Below are 23203 nucleotides of genomic sequence, written 5' to 3'. Positions count from 1 at the left end.
AGTTGGACATTCAAAAGCAATGCGAAAGAAATATAAATATAATTATATACATATATATATATATATATGTATTAAGGAGTATAATGTAGGAATGGGAGCCATGTACTGTATGTATGTCAACCACCAGTCAGCACAGTGGGGGGTGATCGCGCATGTTTTTACATAACGTGAGACGCATGTTTGTGTATTTAGTATCTTTGGGGGTTATTTCTTTTCTTTCCTTCATGCCCATGAATACAACTCCACACGCACAGAGCACCACGGCGTTTGACTGGCAGGCGGGGAAATAACCTTCCGGGCTCGGAGGGATTAGCGGCACAATGTAAATGCCGGATGTCACTCGCACCGCTTCGTGTTTGATGGTTGTCTTTCTTTCATTCTGACCTCGCAGACAGTTTCTGCAGAGGTTCCAGAGAAGTGATCGGGAATGCCACGTGAAGGTGGCTGACAAACCCCCCCCCCCCGGACTGGGAAAGGTAGAAAGGCCCGACGACATGACTGAGATACGGATGAGAATCACGGCTGAGAGGTTTCCTTGTGGCACGTGTGCGTTTGTCACGAGGCGGCTGACGCCACGGCACCTGTGTGCGACGTGGAAGAACACAAGACCGAGTCAGAGGCAGTCGGCCGTCTGTCACCGGCGGACTAATGAGAGAGACCGCAGGCGTAAATAACGGGAGGGCTGCACAGCTTAATGTGTTGATCAGAACTGTTCACACGCACCATTAGGAAAGTCATTTAACGTGCAGCCACATCGCACATTCTTGCTTTTTGCGTCTTGTTTTTTCTTTTACCCCCGTTCAGGAGTGACGGTCGTAAGTAAAAACAGAAGTGACTGTTGTTTGTGTCCCAAAGTCCCATTGCCGTGGTTCGTGTCGTGTTCTACTTGGCGCGCGTACATTTTTTAAGCTTATTTCTGAACGCGGCGGCACATTTCGAGCCCCCGAGACCGCTGCCACGGCCCCTTTGAGATATTTAACGACAGACATGTATGTGTTGTTAGCACAAGCTGACAGGCCTTCTTTAAATATACATGATCTTTATGCAGATGTGAGGTCTATATTGAGGTTAGATCTGAGCATTGTTGCTGCTGTCGTCGGCTCTGGGGACACGAGGAGACACTCACCTGCTGTTCGCTACTTTAAGCAAAATTAGCTTATTTTCTGTTGACGCACCAGTTTGCAATATTTATAAATAATAAAAGTTTAATTTCCTCAGTTCCCCTTCCTGAATGGTCGGTAATCTACCTTTAGGCTGTCAGCACTAAAGTAAACAGTAAAAGACGATCGTTGATCCTTGCTGTTTAAGAAGTGGACGTACGGTTGTGGACTGACTTCTTAGTTTTAGTCGTCTTTGTTTATTTTGATGAAAGTTGATGAGAGAGCAGGTATGCTTTGGGGCGGGGCTTAATATGATGCTTTATGGTCTGTTTGACTCTAAATGAAACATAATTACTAAATGAACATCATGCTGTATTGAAGAAGACTTGAAGAGTAATTTTTACTGAATAAATCCAGAGAGAAGTGGAGTCATTTTCTCATCAATTCCATGAGAGTCGCCCCCTGCTGGTCACTACAGAGAATGCAGCCTTAAGGCACCGTTGAAGACGCTGGATAGAAGACATCGTTCTCTGTTTGGCTCTGAGCGGGAGAGTGCGGCGTCGCTTTACGCAATCGCAGACCCAAACTGGCTCACGCACAAGCACGTGCTCGGGGTACAACAGTTTGGCTCGCATGCTCTCCCGGTTACTTAATTGTCTTGTGTCCACGGGTGTAAAATCCACTTGTTCGGTCGACATGTTAATTAAATATTTTTTTTTAAAATGCTTTCATTGTTGCTTCATCTGAATGTACGAAATGCGCTCAGCAGCCACAGTCAGATGATGGCGCACTGATTCATTCACGGCGCATTCAAAGTGTGGCTTGATTTTTTTGTGTGCTTTGGAACCTCACCTGTTTATTATCTGTCCTTCACGTCGTGCACGTTTGCGACTGCGACGTGGATGCCACTGCGAGGGCTGTGAAAAGAGAGAGGACCCTCGTGAACCCGGGAGACCACCGTCCGCGTCCCGGGCGTGCACGCTGGGCTTGTGCACTCAAGCCGTCGCCATGGCAACAGTCCTCAGCGCTTCATCCTGTGACAGAGGAATCCAAACAGCAGTTTAGATTTGGCCACACTTTCCTGCAAGTGAACGCAGTCGAGGTCGCCGAACACAAAACGTCGCGGTTTCCAACTGGAATTATTGTCAATGTACAAAAGGGCTGCGCAACAAATGTATCTGGTATTCACATTTCACCGCACGGATTCGAGCAAGACTACATTAGGGATGAATATACGAGGTTCACCGCCTGAGGAAGCGTTCACTTTTATTTTCTGTTGTCACTGTGAATCAACATTACGTATAAATATTTAGAGGTTTTATGCTATTTGACATGCAAAAAGATTGTTACCGAAAGCCGAGATGTTGTGTTTCGAAGATGATGGATATGATACACGCTTATTCCCAAACAATTCTATTTAATAATACATTCTACGATATTACCGTTTCCGCGAGAATACTTCTAGATCATTTATTTAGAATCCAATCTTGTGTTTTACGGCGTTATTTATTCCACAATGCCAGTTTTCTGTCTGTACTAAACACTTTATGGCTATCTGTATTCATCAATTTTAGTTTTATTGTCCATAAATCTCAATTTTGTCAGCGAGGGGAATCTCGAGTCCCTAACGCGCCAGCTCGGTTGAGTAAAACGTGTTTATTTCCCATCAGAGCTGTTGATATTCATCTTCGTGGCTCTGATTCCTCAGTTATCGTTGGCCTCGAGCCGCTGTGAGAATGCGCCTCACACACAGATGTGACGCTGGAAAGTGATTTCTTGACTGCGACGCAGCGCGAGGAGGTTATTGAACACTAGTCAGGATGCGACGTTCTGGTCGGCAGATTGCTGGTCAGAAACGGCATCGTGAAGCAGCTCTTTCCGGTGGTCGGGCAGCGTTTTAAGATGCGATTTCCTCCACTCGGGGATATCGAGATCAGCTGTGTGTGTGTGTGTGTGTGAGTAGCATTGTGCGGCTTCCGGTGAACCACTTTCTCACAAAAGCTTTTACTGCCTATTTTAGGGCCTTATTGAGCAAAAATGAGTCGGATGGTATAGACGTCTATGGGAAAATGACTACTTCTCTCTCCATTTATTCCCTCAGCGTGATGTTCATCGAGGTCCATTTTGAGAAGAAGATGTTTTCAAGGAAAGATTCCACACCACTTCAACAATGGCAACAACGGAGAAATACTATTATTGAGCTGCTTTATATAATATATCGTCAATTCTGATCAGTAGAGGAAACCACAAAGCGCTTCTTCTGATGGACGGGAAACACAAGAAATGAAAATGTTACTGACGCTTCAAACCCAAAAGAACAAAGTGGAAATCATCTACTCATAGAGGTCAATTCTACTCTGTTTTCAACTGAGGCATCAATGAAACCACGAGGCACCTTTTGAAACGGAACATTCGATTTATGTTCACGAAGTCGAGACAAGACGTGTTTTTGTCTGTAAAGTTTATGAAGACCTCTCGCTGCACGCCGACGCTGTTACCGCCGCATCCCGCTGGGCGCCACTGTACGCTTACTGTGTGTGTGTGTGTGTGTGTGTGTCAGGTTCAGGGATTACACAAACGATTCGCAGGAAGGTGTTCGTGGACATTTAACAAGTCTCCCGCGTCATCGTGGCAGACTCTATTCCATGTTAATTAAGGCGGATTACTGCGTATTAATGGACACATGAATGGGACGAGCCCCACGCTGTGTAAACACCGATGTGCTGTGACACAACAACATGGATTATTTATGCCTGCTCAGTGTCAAGTAAAAACAACTTTTGCTGTAATGTGTCTACAGGTTTTTTTTAATGCACATTTCAATTCAATTTGCATATAACAGCTGGGTGGAAACATCATCCTAACATTTTTTAGTGATTGGCACCTAAATGGTAAATGAGCACCACGTGCTTATCGTCATGCACTACAAGTCTGTGCAACGCTTTAGCCGATTCGGTTAAAATGTGTGCTTAATCTGAGCGGGGACCTCCGTCACTGGGAAGTATAAAGGGATGTTGTAGCCAAAACGGAAGGAGCGAGAGACGGCGGTTGGACCTCTTCATCCATCCGTACCAGGTGGACGGAGTCACGACGACGCCACCCATTGGTTTGCGGCGGTGCTGTTTCAAGAGCCTGAAGTTCAGCCTTCAGGCCGTCGCCATCCTTCCCGCATGTGACGCAAGAAGGGTGGAGATGCAATGGAATGCCAGATAAGAAATTGGCTTCTCAGACCGGGAGGCTGAAACTGATTTCTTAAGAGCAACCGTGAGGTTTTTCCACAAACGTCCCACGTGCCTCTTGTTGCATTAACCTGAGTATATCTTGTGGTTGGAATTGTGCCGGCGCTCTTGGCGGCTGTGTCCCAAAAGCCAAGACCGGATGGGGGTTGTGACCAAGTCATCTGTTCGATGAGTCGGTCATGCCGGTCATGCACGCGTCACTGTTCCTCCCGACGGTCGGGAATAAAAACATTTGTCAGGGCTGTGAGTCGTTTGCAAGGTGAAGTGAGGCTGCAGAGGGACCCGAGTCAGGGTCCAGAGGGAGAGAGGCACACGACTGGAGCCGAGCATGCAGGAGAACGACCTCTGCATGTGGGATGAGGTCCAGGGAGGAGGAGGAGGAGGAGGAGGAGGAGGGGGAGGGGGAGGAGGAGGAGGAGGATGCACCAGAGCAGCAGGCTTCTGGTGTATTAACCACACGCCAGGTCTTGTGCGTTGCATGTACATATATGTGATGCACCGATTGGCTGTTTGGGTGTGTGTGTGTGAGAGAGTGTGAGAGGGAGAGAGAGAGAGAGAGAGAGAGAGAGAGGAGCTTGTGGATGAGAAAGGGGGGAGGGAGCTCAAACACTGCAGTCTGAGCTGACTCGCTCATTCTTCTCTCGCCGTGACCCGCCGGTGGACACCTTGATCTCGCAGCCCACTTAAGAGAAGAGGAAAACACGTGTGTGTGTGTGTGTGTGTGTGTGTCTTTGGGGGGTCTTTGGGAAGGGACGCCGTACACTTTTTTTTTTTTTTTTTGCCTCGCTGATGAGGGGAGTCTGAGGGAGCAATTACCTCCCGTCCGCGTAGAGAAGGAGGGGGGGACGGCGGAGGAGGAGACGAAGAGGGGGGGGGGGGGGGGGGAGTCGGCAGATGTGTGAGGAGCGGGATTAAAGACCCCCAAAGTGGGGTCCGCTCTCTCTGGCGCCATCCTCCTCCACGCATCCATCCATTGCACCAACCCAACCCCCCCCCCCCCCCGCCGCGCGCGCACTGCGTTCTTCATTGAGTAGCAGAAGTTGATTGGCCCCGGATCAAGTGCCATCACACCCCCACCCCCCCCTCTCACCCCCCCCTCCCCAAGCTCGTATAGAGAAGGAGGGAGCGCGGATCTGTCCCCCCCCCGCGGGGTTTTTTCATCTCTCGGAGCGTCGGCACCTGCGCTGAAAGTGGTCGCGGAGAGGTGAGCGCGCGGCGGGATTATGTCCTAAAACGCACGGAACCACACAGCGCGGCGGCGGGATTACGCGCAGAATATAGAGGGACCGCGCGGGATTAAAGGAGACTCAAGCAGCTTTGGTTGGGACAAGGGGACGGGGACAGGGGGACATGGGTGGGGAGGACGTGGGGGGTCTTAAATCGTTCGACAGGGCTTCTAACTGTTTTTTTTTGTGAGGAAAACTGGAGGAGACATCCACCCGTCTGCACCGAGCGGAGTAACTTCTGACTCCCCCCCCCCTCCCCCCCTCCACGTTGAGGACTTTAGGCCGGGACTTTGGACTCGTCCGCCTCCCGCCATGAGACGCTCGAGCACCGACGAGACCCCCTACCGGCGCAGTCCGTCCCTGGACAGCAAGTCCGACTCGCCGCCCTTCTCCTCCGGGTTCCACCGCTTCAGCGGGGAGTTCGAGTACAAGCGGCCGCCCTTCGCCTTCGGCTTCCACACCACGAAGGGGCCGCAGGCCGCCAAGGGGCGCTGCGCGCAGCGGGGCAAGAAGTACGTGGTGTTTTACCTGGACCTCTCCTTCATCTTCCTCCTAGAGCTGCGCCGCTGCAGGATGGCCGAGGGCTGCGTGATGGCCCTGCGATACGGAATGGTCTTCTTCAACCTCCTCTTCTGGGTGAGTCATGAGGGGGGGGGGGGCTGAGATTACTAATGACTCAATGACTCGTCATGTGACGGGCAAGTAGTTTGAGACTCACGAGAATAATTACGCGCATTACGCGCAACAGGTTGACTGACTAGTGAGAAACTTTTGAATACCGTGAATAGTTAACAAGAGACTCACATTATTAACGAGTCACCTGACGAGCGTTTGCCTGACGAATCACGTGATAAGGACACGTTATTAAAGAGTCACCTGACTAGCGTTTGCCTAACGAATCACGTGATAAGGACACGTTATTAACGAGTCACCTGACTAGCGTTTGCCTAACGAATCACGTGATAAGGACACGTTATTAACGAGTCACCTGACTAGCGTTTGCCTAACGAATCACGTGACAAGGACACATTATTAACGAGTCACCTGACTCGCGATTGACTAACAAATCACTTGATTAATGACTCACATCATCAACGAGTCACCTGACGAGCGATTGACTAAGAATCACCTGATTAATGACTCACATTATTAACGAGTCACCCGACTAGCGTTAGCCTAACGAATCACGTGGTAAAGACACATTATTAACGAGTCACCTGACTAGCGTTTGCCTAACAAATCACTTGATTAATGAATCACATTATTAACGAGTCACCTGACTCGCGATTGACTAACGAATCACTTGATTAACGACTCACATCATCAACGAGTCACCTGACGAGCGATTGACCACTAAGGACTCACCTTAGTCAGGGACTAACAGCTCACCTGACTAATGACTAAGATTACTAACGAGTCACCTGTCTAATGACTAAGATTACTAACGAGTCACCTGACTAATGACTAAGATTACTAACGAGTCACCTGACTAATGACTACGATTACTCACTCGACTAGCGAGGGACCATCGGCTCACGTGGCCGAGGGAGTCACGTGACTGATCTAACATTCTGCATGTTTACTCACACGTCTTTCTGTATTTCATGTGGGCCAGAGGCAGCTGTGGTGTGTGTTGCCAGAGTGATGTGAGAGGAGTGAGGATGGAGCGGAGGGGCGGAGGAGGAGGAGGGGGGGGGGGGGGGGGGGGGGCGGCGGAGGAAAGACAGGTCATGCATTTAGATCACGTGTAGCAAAGCCCACCGTGGGTCGAGCTTTCTTTCGGTTCCACATACAGCACTTCCAGACGTGGGTGTGCGCCGCTTTGTTTTTCTGCGTTAAGCCTCTTCACGTGTGCAGCTGGCGTTTTTAGCGCGGACTCGTTAATCACAACGCCGGGATGCTCCATCACCTTCCTCTGCTCCACCCCTCCCACCTCCTCCTTTCCCTCTTTCCCCTTCTCAGCCCATCGAGGCTGTCAAGCCGCTCTATCTGGATGATCATATCTGTTTGCAGAGGGGGGCAATTCAGCCTTTGTCTGTCCATCTCACTCCGGTAGCCCCCCCCCAACAGATCACTTTCATTTCCACCCCGAAGCCCCCGTCATGTTCCACAGCTTCACATTTAAAGATCTCCATCTCAGCCTCGTGCCAGTGTGTGATGTGTTCTTGTCTTTTTGTCTTTTCTGTGCAATCGTGTTGCAACTTTGTCTCGGGTTTTGTGGGATGCTGCCCCCCCCCCCCCCCCCCCCCTCTCCCCCCCCTGCAGTTTACAGTGCTGGGATTACTTTGATTTGTCATACTTCTGTTCTTATTGGTAATGGAACGAGATGAGGCCTCGAACGCCGAAATGCAATCTAGCTTCCAAGATGCAATCTCCCTCTGGGAACGAGTGACCTCTTCAACTCTTCATCTTCTCTCAGCTATAAAGCACTGCCGAGGAGGACCACGGCAAACGTTATGAGCACACTGTGTGTGTGTGTGTGTGTCACACACTCACAAGACCCACAAGACTCCAAGACCGCTACTAACGACTCAAGAGACTAACGACTCAAGAGACTAACGACTCACTAGACCAACGACTCACAAGACTCACAAGACTAACGACTCAAGAGACTAATGACTCACAAGACTAACGATTCACAAGACTAACGATTCACAAGACTAACGACTCCTGCTACTAACGAAGCAAGAGACTAACTATTCACAATACTAACGATTCACAAGACTAACGATTCACAAGACTAACGATTTACAAGAATAACGACTCCTGCTACTAACGAATCAAGAGACTAACGATTCACAATACTAACGACTCACGCTACTAACAACTCAAGAGACTAACGATTCACAATACTAACGACTCACGCTACTAACGACTCAAGAGACTAACGACTCACGCTACCAACGACTCACGAGACCAACGACTCACGAGACCAACGACTCACGATGCTAACGACTCAATAGACTAACAAATGACAAGACCAAAGACTCTTAAGACCAACGACTCAAGAGACTAACGACTCACGAGAATAACGACTCACGAGAATAACGACTCTCAAGACTCCAAGACCGCTACTAACGAATCAAGAGACTAACGACTCAAGAGACTAACGACTCACGAGAATAACGACTCACGAGAATAAAAACTCAAGACTAACAACTGACTAGACCAACGACTCACAAGACTCACAAGACTAACGACTCAAGAGACTAACGACTCACAAGACTAACGATTCACAAGACTAACGACTTACAAGAATAACGACTCCCGCTACTAACGAATCAAGAGACTAACGATTCACAATACTAACGACTCACGCTACTAACAACTCAAGAGACTAACGATTCACAATACTAACGACTCACGCTACTAACAACTCAAGAGACTAACGACTCACGCTACCAACGACTCACGAGACCAACGACTCACGAGACCAACGACTCACGATGCTAACGACTCACGATGCTAACGACTCATGAGACCAACGACTGACGAGACGTGACTAACGAGTCACGTGACTAGTGTGTGACTATGACTCCCACGGACTCGGGTGACTAGCGAGGGCCGGGACCAGGCAGTATATAGGCAGTGAGTGTGTGAGAGGCTACATGGTGCAGCACAGCAGGGGCTCTCATCGATCATTTATATGAGTGACATGTTCACATCGGCCAGATGAAATGCTGATAAGCTCTCACATGGATTCTCAGGAGGGATCTCATCTAAAACAAACCCTCTCTTTACATTTGTTCAAAATAATCGTGAGATGTCACATGGAGGCGAGATTATTCGGGATTGGAGTCGGGAAGCGAGTGGCTGCACTCTCGTTGTTTCACTTCGACAGAAACGGATGTTGAGAAATTCATCAACTTGAATGAATTTGATGCCTCTGCTGGGGAAATCGTTTTCTAATTCATTTTATTTTATTGTAATTCTTATTGATAACCTGTAATCTCTTTCCCACTTAAGACAAGACGATCCTCCTTTAACAAATACATCTTTTATCCATATTTAAAGCCTGAGGTAAAACTCAGGTACACTTGCATGTTTAAACATTTGTTGTGGATTGACTGATCTCTGTAACGATGGATTAACAGGAAACCGCAGGGATTAAATACAAAAATATGATCCAATACCCAAATAAATGATGAATTGGTGACCCTCAAAACTCGACCGGCGTCCGAATCCTGCTGGGTTGTCGCCGGGTTACTCGAGTTCCTCCTAAACACGAGCAGGTGTTTTTGTCCATCACACTTCCTCTGCACGTCCTTCAAACCGACCATCGTGGTGTAGTTGCTGTCGGCGAGGAGGCTCCTGGCTTCTCTTCACGCTCGGTGTGCAGAAGGTCTTTGGGGGGGTTTCCTTTTGTTTCAGTGATTGAACGTGTTGCTCACTGGCGTATACGCAAAAGCATCGAACAAGAAACGGACTCATTTCAAACCTGCTGCTGGGTGGAAGCGTTTCACTGGACCACCGAATACCATCTGGAAAATGTCCGCTAACATCTGGATCGCTTTTGTTTTTGGGGGTTTTTGCAAAAATAAACTAATTCAACAATCGTACAATTGCGATTGGAAACCGAAGGAAAGCCGAGTAGAAAAAGAGGGAAAGTTCAGCTTCCTGTCGGGTCATTTTCATCTTTAAAACAAAACTATTTAACAATTAATACAGCTTATTTCAATTTATTTACCCTTTTTTATATTGACATCTTTGTGACTAAGCTTTTCTTAAGCCGAGCGGTGGTTTTTATTTACAGTTTAAACGCCACACTTGCACAGATTTGACGCCCTTGTTTGCGTCCGTCACCTCTCGCCTCCTCACAGGCAGACGGATTTAGTTCAATTTGTGTGGCGTGTATATGCAGTACATTAGTTATACTACACGTTTTCCGTGAACCTCTTCATTCCGATAACATTGTTCCATTAAGAGGTGCAACAACGACATGCAGGTCGTTATGGAAACAAGTCTATTTTGGGTCCCGGCACGACAATAAATCACAGGGTCCTTCCAGGTTTGTGCGGTTTGAGTGTGCGTGGGCGTGCGTTCCAGTACTCCACGTCTAACGGACTCAAAAGTGGAATCCGATGAGGCTTCACCCGCTCGGAGAGACGGTCAGTCAGACCGTCAGCTGCGAGGCCGCAGAAAAAAGCATTTTAGCGCGAGCGGAAAGAGGAAATGGACTTCCTGCCGCTGCAGGACGCAGGCTGGCGGTTCAACGCGGCCGCCACGACTCCACCGGGGAATTGCAGCATTGGCGCAGCTAAGAAAAATGAAAAAAGGCGGAGGATGCTCAACGCTGCATGAAGTTGCCCCCCCCCCCCCCTCACCCCTCTCCCTCCTTCCCCAAGCCGCAAACCAGACTCGTTCACGGCCAATTTTTTAATTAATCTCGTCAGCAACAAATGGGGGAGACACTGGCGACGCGCGGCCTCTGAAGTTGTGTTTCCTCGCCGTGGCTGATGTAGGTCAGAGAAATCTGCCTCCCCATGTTTGGCCTGATCAATAGAAACGGTCTTTCCACAGAGATTAGTCAGCCCCCCCCTCCTTGCTGGCTTCAGGCGAGGGGGCGCTGCTCAGCATGAGTGGTCCTGGTAATCGGCCCGCAGTTGACTTTGGCGGAGTGTGTTTGTGCGTCCTTCTGGCCCGCGGGCGTTGTGCACACAGGTTTGATTTCTGGAGACGGGGGGGACACCGGGGGACGTCTCGTTATTGTGTCCGGCGATGGCGTGTTTTTTTGCGACAGATGTGGATCCAGGATGCTCACCTGGTGCAGAATAAATATACACGTACGTTTATCCCCAGACAAGCAGCCCTTTAATGAAGCTCCCGGGTGGTTTTATTGGCTCAGGAGGAATTGAGCCGGTTTAATACTCCAGAAAATTCCAGTTTTCAACCCACAGACACCAGATTTGGGCGTAGAACGCAATCTTTCCGTGATCACGACACGTCGATGGCTTCATTTGTCCCCGGCAGTGACATGAAGGGATTAGAGGCATCCACCACAAACCTCTGATAACACTTGACCTCAGAATGACGTGAAACGGGCAGAAGTTATTGCTTCCGAGACTCCTCTGCCTCATTTAAACTTAAATAAATTCTCTTAAAATCAGCGAAATATTTCAAATAAATCTGGGATAAAAGTGCTTCTCTGCATCCATGTTTTAGTGCGGCGCTGCTACGCGTGTTTTCCGTCTGTGAAGTTCTTTAAAATATTCATGTCGAGGCGTCAGGAAAAGCCCCCCCGATAGGAGGAAGTGTGTCAGGAGCTGGAAACCACTCTGTTAACGAACCTAATTTGAAGCTGATCTCGGGTCTGTTTTGGCAGGCCGGGCTTTGGGCCTATCCCCCCCCACCTGCCCCCCCACCTGCCCCCCCACCCGGCGCTCCGATGTTACTTTGAATTGTTTGCCAGCTCATTTGGGCTGAACAATGTTTCAGCAGTAAAGTGGTGATGACTCGCGTCGCAAGACCCCCCGTTTCTGTCTCCTCTTCAAAAGCGTCGCTCCGAAGAGCGTTTCCATTTCCAGTTTATTGAAACTCACAAAAAGGAGATTTTGTAGAGATGAATCCGCCTGTGCTTCTGTCCTCATCGCTTCCTCAAACCGGCAAATTGTCTCCTAAGAGAAGAGAAAGCCTAAAGTGGTGATTATTATTCACTATATATCGTTTTTGAACTATTCCTTTAATCCGTGCAGACAACGTGAAGAAAAACGAACAAGTAACCGGCCAGCTTGAAGACATCTATCCTCAGGGGGCGGAGCCACCCGGCTCCTCCGATTGGCCCAACCGGGGCTAATTAGCACGTAGCGATTGACGTGCGACGCGCTCACCGGGTGGAGCCAGGAAGCGTCGCCCGCGGGTGGAAACCGCCGGAGCGGAATCGCTAAGTGAAGCGCTTAGAGGTGCACGTTCACTCGTTTCCTTCCTGACAGCGAAGGGTTACTAGTCCGACCTCGGAGAGGCCCGCTCGCCGTGCGTCCTCCAAGGACACGGGGACAAACGCGGGACAACGCGCCGCCGGGGCCCGAAACACCGAAAACACCTCCGAGTATCCGGGGACCGCAGCCGACGGACGTGACAAGTTTTAAATATTCATAAAGGGCAGTCGAGGGTCGGTGTGCAGCCAGTGGGAGGATACCAAAGGTCCCAGAATGCCGTTCTCAGGGCCTGAGAGGGCTGAAGAGCGCAGATGGAGGCAGTGAGCTCCGTCAGCGGCGAGCCGGATGCACCTGATTGGCGGCGTGAAAGGAGGCGCAGGTGGGGGGCGCTCGAACAAGCGGGAGGCCGCGATCAGAGCGACGGGGAAAACACGAAGCCACCGCTAATTGTCTGCTCAGGGCATGCTGGGTAAAAAAAAAGATACTTCAGAGACCATCAGAAAAGGATCCCTCGCTGGCCGGAATATTTCCAACGGTTATTTTGAATGCGTTGTTACTGAGGTGTTTACGGGAGGAGGACGCCGGGGGGGGCGGGGGTCAAATCTTCAGTCACGAATCACCGGGCAGAGAAACTCCTCCACGCTTTCATTTCCGCCCGTCAGGACCACTGCAACTCACTCCTCTACGGCATCAGCAACACCTCCATGAATAAATGACAACTGGTCCAGAATGCAGCTGCACGACTGCTCACCCACACCCAAATCACCCCCGTCCTGAGAGACCTCCACTGGCTCCCCGTCTCCCACCGGATCTCCTACAGAATCTTGACCCTCACCCTACAAAGCCCTCCACCAACTGGCACCTCCCTATCTCTCTGAGCTCCTCAGTCCCTCAGATCCACCTCGAGCCAGACTACTTTTGCCCCCCCCCACACATCCAAACTCTGCAGCTCTGGGGGCAGAGCGTTCTCCAGGGCAGCTCCCAAGCTCTGGAACTCACTCCCCATTCTCATCAGAGACCCCGACGCCATCACCACATTCCAGTCCCGCCTCAAGACACATCTTTTGTCCTCTGCGTACCCGCAACAGACACGTGGTCTACAACAACGCCGCGTCCCCACCAACTTTATTACTCTTCTGACCAAAGCAGACCAGGTCCACGTGTCTGGGGCTTTTATTGTGAAAGGTAACATGCTGCGATTCAATCGTTTTAATTTAAGAGTATCTTGCTACATTCCCACTGTATTCATACAATTTATTCACTTCTCGTTCTATTTCAAGTAATCTGTCCTTAATCTTCCTTCTGACGCTGAAAATGAAATAACAGAGGATTTAGCGTCTTTAGCGGTGATCCTGGTCATATTTTGCATTAACTCAGTGAGTGAAGTCGTCCACATGTCGCGCCGTTTAGTAATACTGGTGAACGTGTCCGGGAAGCCGCCCGAGCTGCTTCTTCCTCTGCTGAGATTCCCGAGAGACGCGCGTGAGGAAAAACCACATCGCGTCACGTGGAAACATTTGAAACGCATCAGCATTGTCACACGTCACGAGAATAAAACGCCGCGCGGAGGCTCAGGGGGGATAAAAGGATTATTCCTCCCTCCCGATGTTCCGGTAAGTCGCTTTCCGAACCCACACGCTGCGTCCTGTGCGTTCTGCTCCTCCGTTGAAGTTGCGTCACGTCGAATCCACGGGAAACTCATTGTTTTTGTTTTTCTGCAGCAGCGTCGTCGTTCCATGGAACACAAGACATTCACCGTTCCCGGGAAAACCCTCCTGATTGCAGGAATTTGATCCCGTGATGTGACTGGTGACATGTGCCCCATCACCAGCATCATCATCATCATCATCAGCATCATCAGCATCATCAGCATCATCATCATCATCATCATCATCAGCATCATCATCATCATCATCAGCATCAGCATCATCGCCACATATTCCCTCATCACCACCGCTGGCTCCGCAGCAGCAAATAAAAAATAACAAACGCCTCAAAGCTCCAGAATCCCTCCAGCGATTGATTGACTTTCCCCAGACGGGGACGTGGGGACGTGGGGACGTGGGGGGGGAGGGCCCGTCACAGCGAGGGCTTCTAACAGATTCACAGATTCAATATGAGAAGCCGATGTCAGGACACGTCATTAGACACAAACAACGTGTGATGATGATTGACACTGATCACGCGTCGTTAGTAGAAGGAATCCCCTGCTGATCCAGACATGAGGAGTCCTTCATACTTCATGTATGCAACCAAGAACGCGTCATGGCTGATTGACGGCGACCGGGAAAAAGGCTTCTGTGAAACATGGTTTTTCCGCCAAGCATCGGTTGTTTTGACTAAAGCGTGAGAATTATTCCCGACTGTTCAGTCGATCGAACCGCTCGGTAAAGTTCAGGCGGAGATTCTCTTTTTTAGAAAAGCATTTTTATTCAACAACGACAGCTCTCTGGAACTGTAAGGAAAAAACAAGCAACACAAGACAGAAAAAGACAGAAACAAAAAACAACAACAACAACAACCGCAGCGTTCAGTATGAATAATAAGTCAGACGTGAGTACGGTTTGATTGTTTCATCGGGTGGAGTCGGTATCAGTGCCAGTAATAACACTTTAAAGGCTCTTTCTCGTGTTTTCCGTGTGGATCTGACGCGCTCGGTGGCCTAATTCAGATTAAGGCCCACGGTTGCACAGACATGTTGTGTGTTGTTCAAACACTATATATTATCCGTCCTTGGGGGGGGCCGCGCGGCCTCCACGGCATCGCTTCGGTGGTTTGACCCCGGTTTGACCCCGCGGAGCTGCCCGGCGTCGGCGTGTTTTACGAGCCACTCGGAGGGAATCGGCACCTTTTTTTTCAAAAGGTTTGTCTTCGTTCCCTAAAACCAGCGAAAGCCCCGGGAGGAGGTTTTGTAGTCGGTGGGAGATTTGGTGGAAGCAGCAGTTATGGGCCTCGTTCAGGCTGCGAGCGGCAATCTGTTTGTTGGCAGATTGTTGAGAGTGAAACACGAAACCGGAAATCTGCGAATTGGACATGAAAGGTTGGAGACGACGAGCGGAATCTGAGCCGGAACCAGCCGAGCGCTGCGGAGGAGAAGAACATCTGTCGCCCCGTCCTGAGTGACTCAATGTTCAACCAGCATTTCTCCAAAAACTGTCTCCAGCTGCTCCTTCCTTCACCTGTCATACCCCCTCCCCCCCCCCTCAGGCTCCCCGCCACGAATCACCGGGGGGTTTCACACGCGTCCCGAGAAGCACAAGCGCTCTTCACCTCCTCTCCATCGCTGCGCTCACCTCCGCCGCTCCAACCGGATCACGCTCGCCCGAACCGGACCCGACACCCTCAGAACCGCAGACGGCAGAGGAGCGTTAATCCGACCTGGCCCGGCGGCCCGGGGGCCCGGCGGGTTCCCGGGTGCGCGTCGACCTTTCACGGTGAGCGCGGGAAAGCGCTTTTTCGAGGCGGCTGACACTCAGAAGCCGGGCGTACCCTTTACAGCAACGCAGAGATTCATGTTCCCCACCTGTCCTTCGCAGCCCACCGCGCGTGTGTGTGTGTGTGTACGTGTGTGTGTGTGTGTGTGTGCGTGTCTGTGTGCGTGTGTGAGCATCAACTCCTCCAAATGTTGTTGCCTTTTCATGTCAGCGAGCTGTCAGACAAGTTCACATATTCCGCTTGATGAGACTCAACATTTGAGATGCAGCGAGCAGAGCGAGGCCCCCTTCTCTGCGGCCCCCCCTCTGCGGCCTCCATTCACACACATGTTCACGCGCTCTCCCATGACCCCCTCCCCCTCCCCCCCCACACACACACACACACACACACACACACACACACATTAGCATCAGCAGATGCAAAGAGGCGGGCTGTAAAAATAAAGGCTTTTAATAACGCTGATAAAAAAAAACAGTCCATCTTCTTCTCGACGGGGGAAACGGGGGGGGGGGCGTTTGCTGCAGAGATGCTTAGAATAAAGATGCTGCTGAGGGAGAGCGAGAGGGGGGTGTAGGGGGGGTGTGCGCGTGGGGGTGTATCTGTATCAAAGTGAAGCCGAGCCGACGCAAAATGAGTGTGCATATGAGAGGACCAGACGGGGGGGGAGAGAGACAGAAGGAGAGGCCGGCGGGGGGGGGGGGGGGTTGGTGTACTCGCGGTTCGGTTGTAGCAGTGTGAAGCGGGAGGGGCTGGGGAGGCTGATGGGGGGGGGGTCGCAGTGTGCTGCAGCACGGAGTCCAAACAGCGCGGATGCGCGAGCCGGAGGACGGCAGCTCGGGACCTGTGCTGAATGCAGGTGGAGTGGTGCAGAGCTGGGGGAGGGGGGGGAGGGGAGGGCAGGGGGGGGACAGATCCGCGGGAGAGAGATGTGGACGTTGCAGGGACAGGTGGGGAAACAGCAGGTAAGAAGAAAAAAAAGACGCGAAGCCCCTCGACGAGCAGCGGAAGCCACAAAGTCAGGAGTCCTTTAGGAAACGCTCCGCTGGTCCTCTGATGACCCTCACAGGGGTCACAGTGGAGAGCTGGTCCCATCGAAGCCCCCCCTCCTCTCCCAGTGGCGTTGGAAGGTCTGAGTCGTTCTTTTCCAGGGGGGACGCCCAGAGACAAACAATAGATATACAGCAATAAACCTTTTACTTGTCAATACTAAACCCAAGTCGCTTCGCAAGAGAAGTTCTTATAAATAAAATACATCCAGGAAATTGACACGTGTTGCTCGACTTTTGGAAGAAAATGCAAACGAGGACCTTTTTTTTTTATAAACGCCTTCGTGAATAATTAAGACGACAAAAACAGTGAGAAGATGAAGAGACAGAGTTGACACAGACGAGACGAGACGGCGCGTCCTGTTTGTCTCCCACCACGGCAGAGCTTATCTGGAGCCCTTAGGAGGCACCAGCAAACCCAAAACACCGGCGTCCTATTTTTTATTCATTAAAACTAAACAAGTCATTTGTCTGTTTGCCGGCGTCGGCTTCGGGCTAAATGGGCCCCCGATCTCTGCCAGCTATCACGTCTGTAAACAGACCGTACAAATCCCTTCTTGAGTACGACACGAAGACGACTCGGCGCATCCCTCAAGGTTTGAGCCGGTCAGAATGAAGACAACGAAACAGGAAACATGGTAACAGCTGAAAACTCGTCACGCGAGTTCCTTCTTACTTTAAAAGGTGCCTCAATTGTTACAATTTACGCGTTCTTCTGTTTGCGAAACCCTCTGATGCAGAGGTGTTGGATTCGACGCTCAGGGGGCAAGAACCGGTCACACAAAACCAACCAGCTGGATTATTGATCTTTGCTAAAATTATGAAATCTACTCCGAAATGTCACATTATTTGCGTCTCCGAGGAACACAATTAATGACTCTCTGTCATTAATTGTGAATGACTGTTCACCGCGCCGCATCTCTGAATGGATTCCTGTTGATGGATTTTTTCGTGACAAGAAGTGGAGCCTCTCTGGGGGGTCTCGCTGACCTCCGACCTTATTAACACTGATTCTAGAATAACAAACGGTTTGTCTTTGTGACTTATGACAAGCAACGGCTCACTTAAGTTGTTTTTCCTTGTTTGTTATTAATCAGCATAAATTACACACATTTAAGAACTATTTGGGGGGGGGGGCTTGTATTTTTAGGTACAGTACTTTATATAAATGCAATCCAGAGACGGTAAATGAATGTCCAAATGATCCATTGAGTTGCATTGGTCCTCCATCTGTCCCGTCCACCAGGCTCCCATATGGCCGACTGATAAACACAGCAGCCGGAAATCCACAGTTTTAATTATAGATCTGTTGCTTTTTTTTTTTTCCCCTCCGTATGCCTGGGAACCCAATTACGGCGTGCCGGGTGCGCGCACCCCGTCCCTCTGATGCAGAGACACGCGCGTCTGCACGCCGTTCCCCCTCCGTCGCCTCGCCGACCCTTTCGATTATTAGGAGCTGTCCCCATTAACGCTTTTCTAATTTGAGTCGCTGCACCTGCTAATGGATGCAAGTGAGCATCTCTTCGTTGCCAATTCAGTCAGCTGGGGAATGTCGGCTTAAATTGTTTGTGCCAGAGAATAATAACATGTTGTTTTCTCCGGAGATGGAGGTAGACAGCAAGTAGATGTCTGCGTTAGCTTAGCTTAGCATAACAACAGGTGTCCTCTGGCTAAGCACGCGGGACGATGCGTCACACGGCGACTCTTAACAACCGCAGTTTCTGATCGGAAAAGAAGTGTTTTTTATTTTGAAATGATTCTGAAAGGCCGTGATAAATGAAAGAAGCAACATATTAAATCATTTAATTCAAAGGACTAGTCGTGTGTGTGTTCCACCTGTTTCTCTTGTGAATGAATAACGCTATGGAGCAATATATGAATAATTAAAGAGCTATATTTAAAGACAGACGTGCATTGAGTAGGAAGGATTCATGCAGTATTGATCACAACAGCGGCCGAAAGGCCTTTGAACAGCAGGGAGGTGACAAACAATGCAAATACTTGAATACTTCTCGTGAGTAGCATTTGTACCGGCTGTAACTTCTAAGGCTTTGAGGTGGAGTTAATCACCGCCGGTATTAAAGGAAGCTGAATCGGCCTCATTACCTCAAGTTACCTCAACTACCTCTGCAAGTTGTAATGAAGGAAACTAAATATAAAAAATAAGATCTGCATAAGGCCGGTAGCGAAGGGGGATAATTTGAGTATTGATCGGCATCACTGCGACCCCCCCCCCCCCCTCCTGCAGAGAAGATCAGCTTCTAATAGCCGTCCATCACAGGCAGCACGTGGAGAACTCTGGGAGGAATCGGCAGCTGTTCAAGCCACTTGAGACTGAAAGAGGTTTAATCCTGATCATGAGCGGAGTACACGCGTGATCGGGCAGTCGGGGGGGGGGGCTTTAATTACATAATGAGGCCCACCACTGCTCAAGAAATTGATTGGCCTCTTGACATTCGTGTAGCTGTTCTGATGACACCCAGAATAGCTCAGATGAATGTGTTTTATCACATTGGTGCTCTCAGGTCCATATTCATCTCAGGTCCTCATCCATCTCAGGTCCATATCCATCTCAGGTCCTCATCCATCTCAGGTCCTCATCCATCTCAGGTCCTCATCCATCTCAGGTCCATATCCATCTCAGGTCCATATCCATCTCAGGCCCTCATCCATCTCAGGTCCTCATCCATCTCAGGTCCATATCCATCTCAGGTCCTCATCCATCTCATCCATATCAGGTCCTTATCCATCTCATCCATATCAGGTCCTTATCCATCTCATCCATATCAGGTCCTTATCCATCTCATGCATCTCATTCATATCAGGTCCTTATCCATCTCAGGTCCATATCCATCTCAGGTCCTCATCCATCTCATCCATATCAGGTCCTTATCCATCTCAGGTCCATATCCATCTCAGGTCCTCATCCATCTCATCCATATCAGGTCCTTATCCATCTCATCTATATCAGGTCCTTATCCATCTCATGCATCTGATGCATATCAGGTCCTTATCCATCTCATTCATATCAGGTCCTTATCCATCTCATGCATCTCATTCATAGCAGGTCCTTATCCATCTCAGGTCCTCATCCATCTCATCCATATCAGGTCCTTATCCATCTCAGGTCCATATCCATCTCAGGTCCTCATCCATCTCATCCATATCAGGTCCTTATCCATCTCAGGTCCATATCCATCTCAGGTCCTCATCCATCTCATCCATATCAGGTCCTTATCCATCTCATCTATATCAGGTCCTTATCCATCTCATGCATCTGATGCATATCAGGTCCTTATCCATCTCATCCATCTCAGGTCCTAATCCATCTCAAGTATTTATCCATATCAGGTCCTAATCCATCTCAAGTATTTATCCATCTCAGGTCCTAATCTATCTCATCCATAACAGGTTCTTGTCCATATCAGGTACAGGTCTTTATCCATCTCCAGACTTCAAGTGAAAAAAGTTCTGGATGTATCTGCCGAGAAGCAATGACCCCAACAGTAATGTTTCTAGAGCTCCTGGAAATAAAGCCTGCAGTCAATGCGTTAAGCAACACACAGCGGCTCCTGTATTGTTGGAACCACCAGCGAATGTCAAATCCTGCGAGGTGCATCCATAAAGTCTTTACAGGAACAACTTAGTTAGGTTTAGACACCAAAATGACCTGGTCAGGTTTAAGGAAAGATCGTTGAGATACCTGGAAACATCTCTCAGGTCTGCGCGTGAGTCGGTTCCTCGTCCTTCGTCATGTGGCTTACATGTGACGTCCTCTCGTGGAGACGCCGTGAATCAAGGCGCATCACTTCCTTGTAGGTCCATGAAGCCGTCTGCAGGTGAACCGGTTACTTATTCATCCGCATCTCTCTGTTCATCCAAAGCGGTTTGAATCTGCAAACTACAACACAGCCCCCCCCCCCCTTCTTTTTTTCACCGCTCTATTTGATGCCTTTTGAAATATTCAGTGCTAACCCTTCCATCGTATTACCTGCGTATCCAACTGGATATGCAGGAGGCTTCTTGCTACGCAGCTGCTGTGTGGGTGTGGGTGTAAGATGGGGGGGAGGGGGGGGTTCAGCAGCCTCCTTTTATGTGGTTGATCCTCTTCTTAACATAGCCTTCAATGTCTGGGGCAGCGTCGGGCCGGTTGAGTCTAAGCCCCCCCCCCCCCGCCCACAATATGGGATTTGCCACATTTAAGAGACGGGTGGACGTGGGTGATTTGAAATGGTGACTGCAGGAAGAAGATGAGGGGGGGGTGAGGCTGACATGAAAGGGTGTGGAGGGGGTGGCGGGGGGGGCAGATAGGGCAAAGGATGACAAGGTAGACACGGTAAGGAGGCAAAGGAAATGCGAGAGAAGCAGTGCGGGAGAGGAAGTGTGAGGGAGAAGAGCTAATGATGGGGAGGAGGGGGGTGTGGAACATGACGGGATGGGGGGGCTTTGGAAGATGAGGTGTTACTGACGGGAGCGCCGGGGGAGGTGGACTGAGAGAGAGAGAGAGGGAGAAAGAGAGAGAGAGAGAGAGAGGTAAGGCCAGAAAGGAGCAGCACAATTAAGAAACAAAGAAGTGAAATGTCGAGTGGAGAGGAGCTCTGAGCTCGAACACACACACACGCACGCACACACACACACACACACACACACACACGCACACGCACACGGAGGCCGATTCAGGCCCGGAACTAGAGATGGTGGCCATTGAAGATTCATTGTTTTGGTGATTAAATGTCAGGAGATAATTAGAAATACTCAAAATAAGAGTTTGCGCCGACGTCTGGAATCCTTAATTCATGGTGGGAAAGGACAGAAATTTATCGTTTTTTCGAAATTGTGTGTGAAAGGCATTTACGTTCTAAAACATTAGAATATAAACATTGACCTTTGACCCCCAGAAGCTCATTCGTTAGAGAGGTTAGAGAGCGACTCGCCGACCTCTCATCAGGTCTTCACCTTTTGATGAGTTAATAATCCTCTGAAACATCAAGCGATACACGATGAGATTCGGGCCTTCGGCGGATTCAGAAACGTCCGTTTTGTGTGATTTAGAACTGGACGAGTTGATACAGTTTGGGAAACAAAGAAAACAAACCCCTTTGCAGACGGAACGATCCACAGACTCGGTTCTAAGAAAAGACTCCCGATGTCAGTCATCCTTGAAAGGTCAGCCGCTAACCCCCCCCTCCCCTCCCCCCCCTCACCCCCCAACCTCAGCACGGACAGAAATCATGACCTGTGGAATCCTCCATGACCCCCGGCCCCTCATGTAGCGCTGCATTCTGTCACGCAGATCTCAACGGACTCCCCCCCCCCCCGCCTCCCCCCCGCCTCCCTATTCACATGAATAATTTGTTATGCCACTCTCGTCCTCATTGGTCCCCATTTCTCTCCCCCAGCCCTCATTTGTTATGCCACTGCCTCTCCATCTCACACGTCTCGTTGGTCACTGTCCGCTGAGCTTTCTATTACCCTCTGCCCTCCCCCCCTCCCCCCCTCACCTCCCCCCCTCGTTGTTTGATCTCATACTTTGGCTGTCAGAGATTTGTCTCTTCACCACTGCGGATCTGCAGCTCCAGTTTGGTAGCGGGGGGGGGGGGGGAACGCACATGTGTTGCCTTTCTCCATCTGTCATTAGTACCACCCGCATGCTGCCGGGAGGCTGCTGGAACACGGGGGGGGGGGAACGCGGGGGGGGGGGGGGGGGGGGGGGGTGGCGTGTGAATGCGGCGTGGCTCTTTTCCCCTCAGACGCAACAAATCTATAGAAATACCAAATCACGACCAAGTCACTTCATGTGTGGAGTCACAGGGAAACACGCTTCCCACAGGAGGCGTCGACGACGTCGTCTCCTGCATATGTGACTTTTCAAACACTGAGACCACTGAGCGCGTCGGGGGGGGGCGATGACGCCGCCGCTTGCCGGTTCAAACACTCCGCAACGTGCACGCTTTACCGACAAATCGCCTCGTTAAGACGCCGGCGGCCCTCAGTGGCCAAGGCGGAGACAGGCTAAATGGATGGATGATGGGGGCGGGGTGGGGGGGGGACCTGAAGGGGCAGTTAAAGAGTCATCAGGGCTTCTGATCACTGCACTCGTGTCGTATAAAAGCAGACGAGTACGAGGGCGTTTTACAGCAGCAGGAGCCCCCTGAGGTGATTAACACCCCCCCCCCCCCCCCCCCGCCACAGACGTCAGCTTCGATTGTTAAACACTGACTTCATGATCTACGTTTCTAAAGCAGCCTCTTCCTTAGATGCCTCTAAATACTTTATGACACG

At 50.1% G+C, this 23203-nt stretch overlaps 1 protein-coding gene across 2 annotated transcripts in view; it reads left to right on the top strand.

Annotated features, from left to right (window-relative positions):
• The window catches only part of tspan4a (tetraspanin 4a), a 69024-nt gene that overhangs the window by 8384 nt on the left and 37437 nt on the right, over nt 1-23203 (top strand). The window contains exon 2 of one of the 2 annotated variants that reach the window (XM_078085859.1): nt 6122-6201. In XM_078085859.1, the coding sequence (XP_077941985.1) occupies nt 6122-6201 (80 nt within the window). Of the gene's footprint in view, nt 1-5846; nt 6202-23203 lie in introns of both variants that reach the window. The other variant, XM_078085858.1, reaches the window with a different exon arrangement.

Source organism: Gasterosteus aculeatus, chromosome 12 (genome assembly GCF_964276395.1).
Source record: "Gasterosteus aculeatus chromosome 12, fGasAcu3.hap1.1, whole genome shotgun sequence".
Classification (NCBI taxonomy): Eukaryota; Metazoa; Chordata; class Actinopteri; order Perciformes; family Gasterosteidae; genus Gasterosteus; species Gasterosteus aculeatus.
Note: the sequence above shows the minus strand (reverse complement) of the source record. Positions and strands in the feature narration are given on the sequence as shown.